At 37.0% G+C, this 3634-nt stretch overlaps 1 protein-coding gene across 1 annotated transcript; it reads left to right on the top strand.

The window, feature by feature from the left end:
* The first annotated feature begins 2136 nt into the window (after positions 1–2136).
* LOC130857126 (E3 ubiquitin-protein ligase RNF170-like) lies at positions 2137–3414 on the top strand. The gene has a single exon (XM_057742480.1). The coding sequence runs from the start codon at positions 2259–2261 to the stop codon at positions 2562–2564; it is 306 nt and encodes a 101-aa protein (XP_057598463.1). The 5' UTR covers positions 2137–2258; the 3' UTR covers positions 2565–3414.
* Positions 3415–3634: the final 220 nt, after the last annotated feature.

Here is a 3634-nt window from a genome sequence, read left to right as displayed (position 1 = left end):
CCTGCACAGCAGTGATTGGGAAGATAGTAGCCTTGAGAAAGTGCTGATAAGACAGTGCGGCCAACAGAAGTTTTAGTATAACTGGAGTGTGAAAGATTTTTGACTCATATGTATATATATATGAGTATGGAATATATATATATATATATATATATGGAACAAATTGGGAAGAAATATTTTTAACATATATTGGGCTGGCCAAAAAGTTTGTTTAGCATTTTCTGAACAAACTTTTTGGCCAACCCAATGTAATAAAAATTTTAAAAGTCTTAAAAAACCTTACAAACATGACCTCAGGCAGGTGATGATGGTCAACATTAACAGTGATGAATCACTTTTTAAAACAAATTTTTTGGGATATAATTGATTTACAATGTTGTGTTAGTTTCAGGTGTACAGCAAAGTGAATCTGTTATACACATACAAGTCAGGTTAATTACATGTACCTTTGACATGGTGTGAAGAGAATGGATCTTTATATTCGCTGTCTTCCTTCTAAGAACACATAATGTCAATGCAATTATCAGGAAAACATTAGCAAAACCTAACTGAGAGACTCTCTGCAAAATACCTGAGCAGTACTCCTCAAAACAGACAAGCTCATCACAGAAAATGAAAGTCTGAGAAATTATTCTGGTGGAGACAAGACCACCAAATGTAACGTGGTGACATGGATGGGAACCTGAAACAAAAAAAAAAAAGACATTATTGAAATTCAAATGAAGTACACTATTTAGATAATGATAATGTATCAATATTACTGTTATATCAGTTCATTAATGGTGACAAATGCATCATATCAGTGTAATATGTTAACAATAAGGGAACTGGGTATAAAGTCCACTGAAATCCTCGGTACTATTTTTGCAACTTTTTTGTAAATCTAAACCTATTCTTTAAAAGCCTTCTTTTAAAAAGCAAAAACAAAAATTTCAAAATTTTTTCTAAATATTTCACAATCAGATTTCCCACTTTATTTATTGCCTTAAATGTTATAATTATGTCTTATTCTAGGAACTGGTTTTTTTCATCGTCTGCTTTTTAGAAATCCTGTGCGTAAGGGCCTAGCTCAGTCTGTCAGGTGATTACTCCTGCTGACTTCAATCACTGGGAAGCATGCACCCAGGAGTCTAATTCTTCAGGCATTGTTTGCCAAAAATATTTGATATAATCCTTTTCATTGAGAACCTAAGGCTAACTGTCTTTGCTTTTCTTCTGGAAGACTCTATTTCTGGTCAAAGTCTCTAATTGGGGCCTCAGGCGAATTTCAAGGGAGAACAGAAATCATCTAATGGTTTTGACTCTTTTAGGTTAATTTATCACAGAAATTGAAATAATCACACTGGGAAACATTGAATCCCTTTTGGGGGATTATAGTACATGAGGGCAAAAGCCTACACTTAATTATTTCATAAGGATTCAGAAAATGATTCCCCTGAAGATGAGAGCATTCTAGACAGAAAAGACATGAGACAAATTTCCCAGCTTTTAAAATCTATCTTACAAAGGTGAGTACAACTAGAGATAAAATTTCAGATTAACAAAAAATTCTTATGAACTATTTACAATAGCCAAGACATGGAAGCAAGCTAAATGTCCATTGATAGATGAATGGATATAGAAGATGTAGTACATATATGCAATGGAATATTATTCAACCATAAAAAGGAACAAAATTGGGTCATTTGTAGAGATGTGGATAGACCTAGAGTCTGTCACACAGAGTAAAGTAAGTCAGAAAGAGAAAAACAAATATTATATATTAACGCATATATGTGGAATCTAGAAAAATTGTACAGATGAACCAATTTGCAAGGCAGAATAGAGACACAGACAGAAAACAGATGTGTGGACACAGGGGGTGAAGGGAGGTGGGATGAACTGGGAGATTGAGATTGACATATATACACTACCATGTGTAAAATAGATAGCTAGTGGGAACCTACGCTATAGCACAGAGAGTTCAGTTTGGTGCTCTGTGACCTAGATGGGTGGGATGGGGGGTGGGATGGGAGGTCCAAGAGGAAGGAGATATAGGTATAAAATATAGCTGATTCACTTCACTGTACAGCCAAAACTAACACAACACTGTAAAGCAACTCTACCTCAATTAAAAAAAAAAAAATCTTAGCCGGCGCGCCCGGCCCGCCGCAGGTCGCGGGTGGTCGCCTGCGAGGGCAGCGGGCAGCCCCGGAAACAGTTCGCGCCCTTGGCCGCCGGGAGCCGGAGAGGTGTCCTCCGCGGTGCAGAGACCTGGAATGGCCAAATATCAAGGTGAAGTTCACAGTTTGAAACTGAGTGATGATTCAGTCATAGAAGGAGTAAGTGACCAAGTACTTGTGGCAGTTGTGGTCAGTTTCACTTTGATTACTACCCTGATATATGCACTTTTCAGAAATGCACATCAAAATATTCATCCAGAAAACCAAGAGCTAGTAAGGGTGCTTCGGGAACAACTTCAAACAGAACAGGATGCACCTGCTGCTGCCCGACAGCAGTTCTACAGTGACATGTACTGTCCGATCTGTTTACATCAAGCTTCCCTTCCTGTTGAAACAAACTGAGGACATCTCTTTTGTGGTACCTGCATTGTTGCATACTGGCGATACAGTTCGTGGCTTGGGGCGATCAGTTGTCCAATCTGTAGACAAACGGTAACTTTACTGCTAATGGTATTTGGTGAAAATGACCAGTCTCAGGATGCTGTATCCTTACATCAAGATATTAATGATTATAACCGGAGATTCTCAGGGCAGCCCAGATCTATTATGGAGAGAATTATGGACCTCCCCACCTTACTGAGGCATGCGTTCAGAGAGATGTTTTCAGTCTGGGGCCTTTTCTGGATGTTCCGAATCAGGATAATACTTTGTTTAATGGGAGCTTTTTTCTATCTTATATCACCTCTAGATTTCGTACCTGAAGCCTTGTTTGGAATCCTAGGCTTTCTCGATGATTTCTTTGTCATCTTTTTGTTGCTCATCTACATCTCTATTATGTATTGAGAAGTAATAACACAGAGACTAAACAGACGAAAAAAATGAGTTTACTAAAATATCTGCGCTAACGTGTAAAGTCAAACAAAAGGGCCATGGCAGTATAAGCATTTGAATATTATCTTACAAGCTTAAAACCACTGTATGGCAGATGTGATTATCATTTGGCAAATGCCTAGCAATATATGACTGAGATTTTTACATGTCGCAGGTCCCAATATTGTTAGAATTATAATGATTTACAGCTGTGTCTTGATTCTGTGTTGTATATAAAGTTGTGGAAAAATATGGAATTACATAAAATGGGATGCTTCTCTATTTTCTCCCCCCTCCCAAATTATTCAGATTAATTGGATGTATAGTAAGATATTGTCAAATATACAGTTTAGCCAATTCATCCTTCTCAGTGAGTACCTACATGATACTATATTGCTGTGAGACTCATGTAAGTATTCTGGTTACAATAAAATACTGTACAATAAAAAAAAATCTTAGAGTTAAGAGAATAAATTTAGCTTCCACTGCTGTCTCTATTTGTATTGTTTCACTTCACCTTATTTTTCCTAGAGGAATACTCTTGTCATTTGTGCATCTTTTTAATGTTTGTGAAAATATAAGACAATATGAATAGGTATCCC

The sequence above is a fragment of the Hippopotamus amphibius genome, chromosome 7 (genome assembly GCF_030028045.1).
Source record: "Hippopotamus amphibius kiboko isolate mHipAmp2 chromosome 7, mHipAmp2.hap2, whole genome shotgun sequence".
Classification (NCBI taxonomy): Eukaryota; Metazoa; Chordata; class Mammalia; order Artiodactyla; family Hippopotamidae; genus Hippopotamus; species Hippopotamus amphibius.
The sequence above is the reverse complement of the archived record's forward strand: the minus strand, read 5'-3'. Positions and strand labels throughout refer to the sequence as shown.

What these genes read in the sequence shown, in the direction of transcription:
- LOC130857126 (XM_057742480.1), top strand. Translation starts at nt 2,259, where the DNA reads ATGGCCAAATATCAAGGTGAAGTTCACAGTTTGAAACTGAGTGATGAT.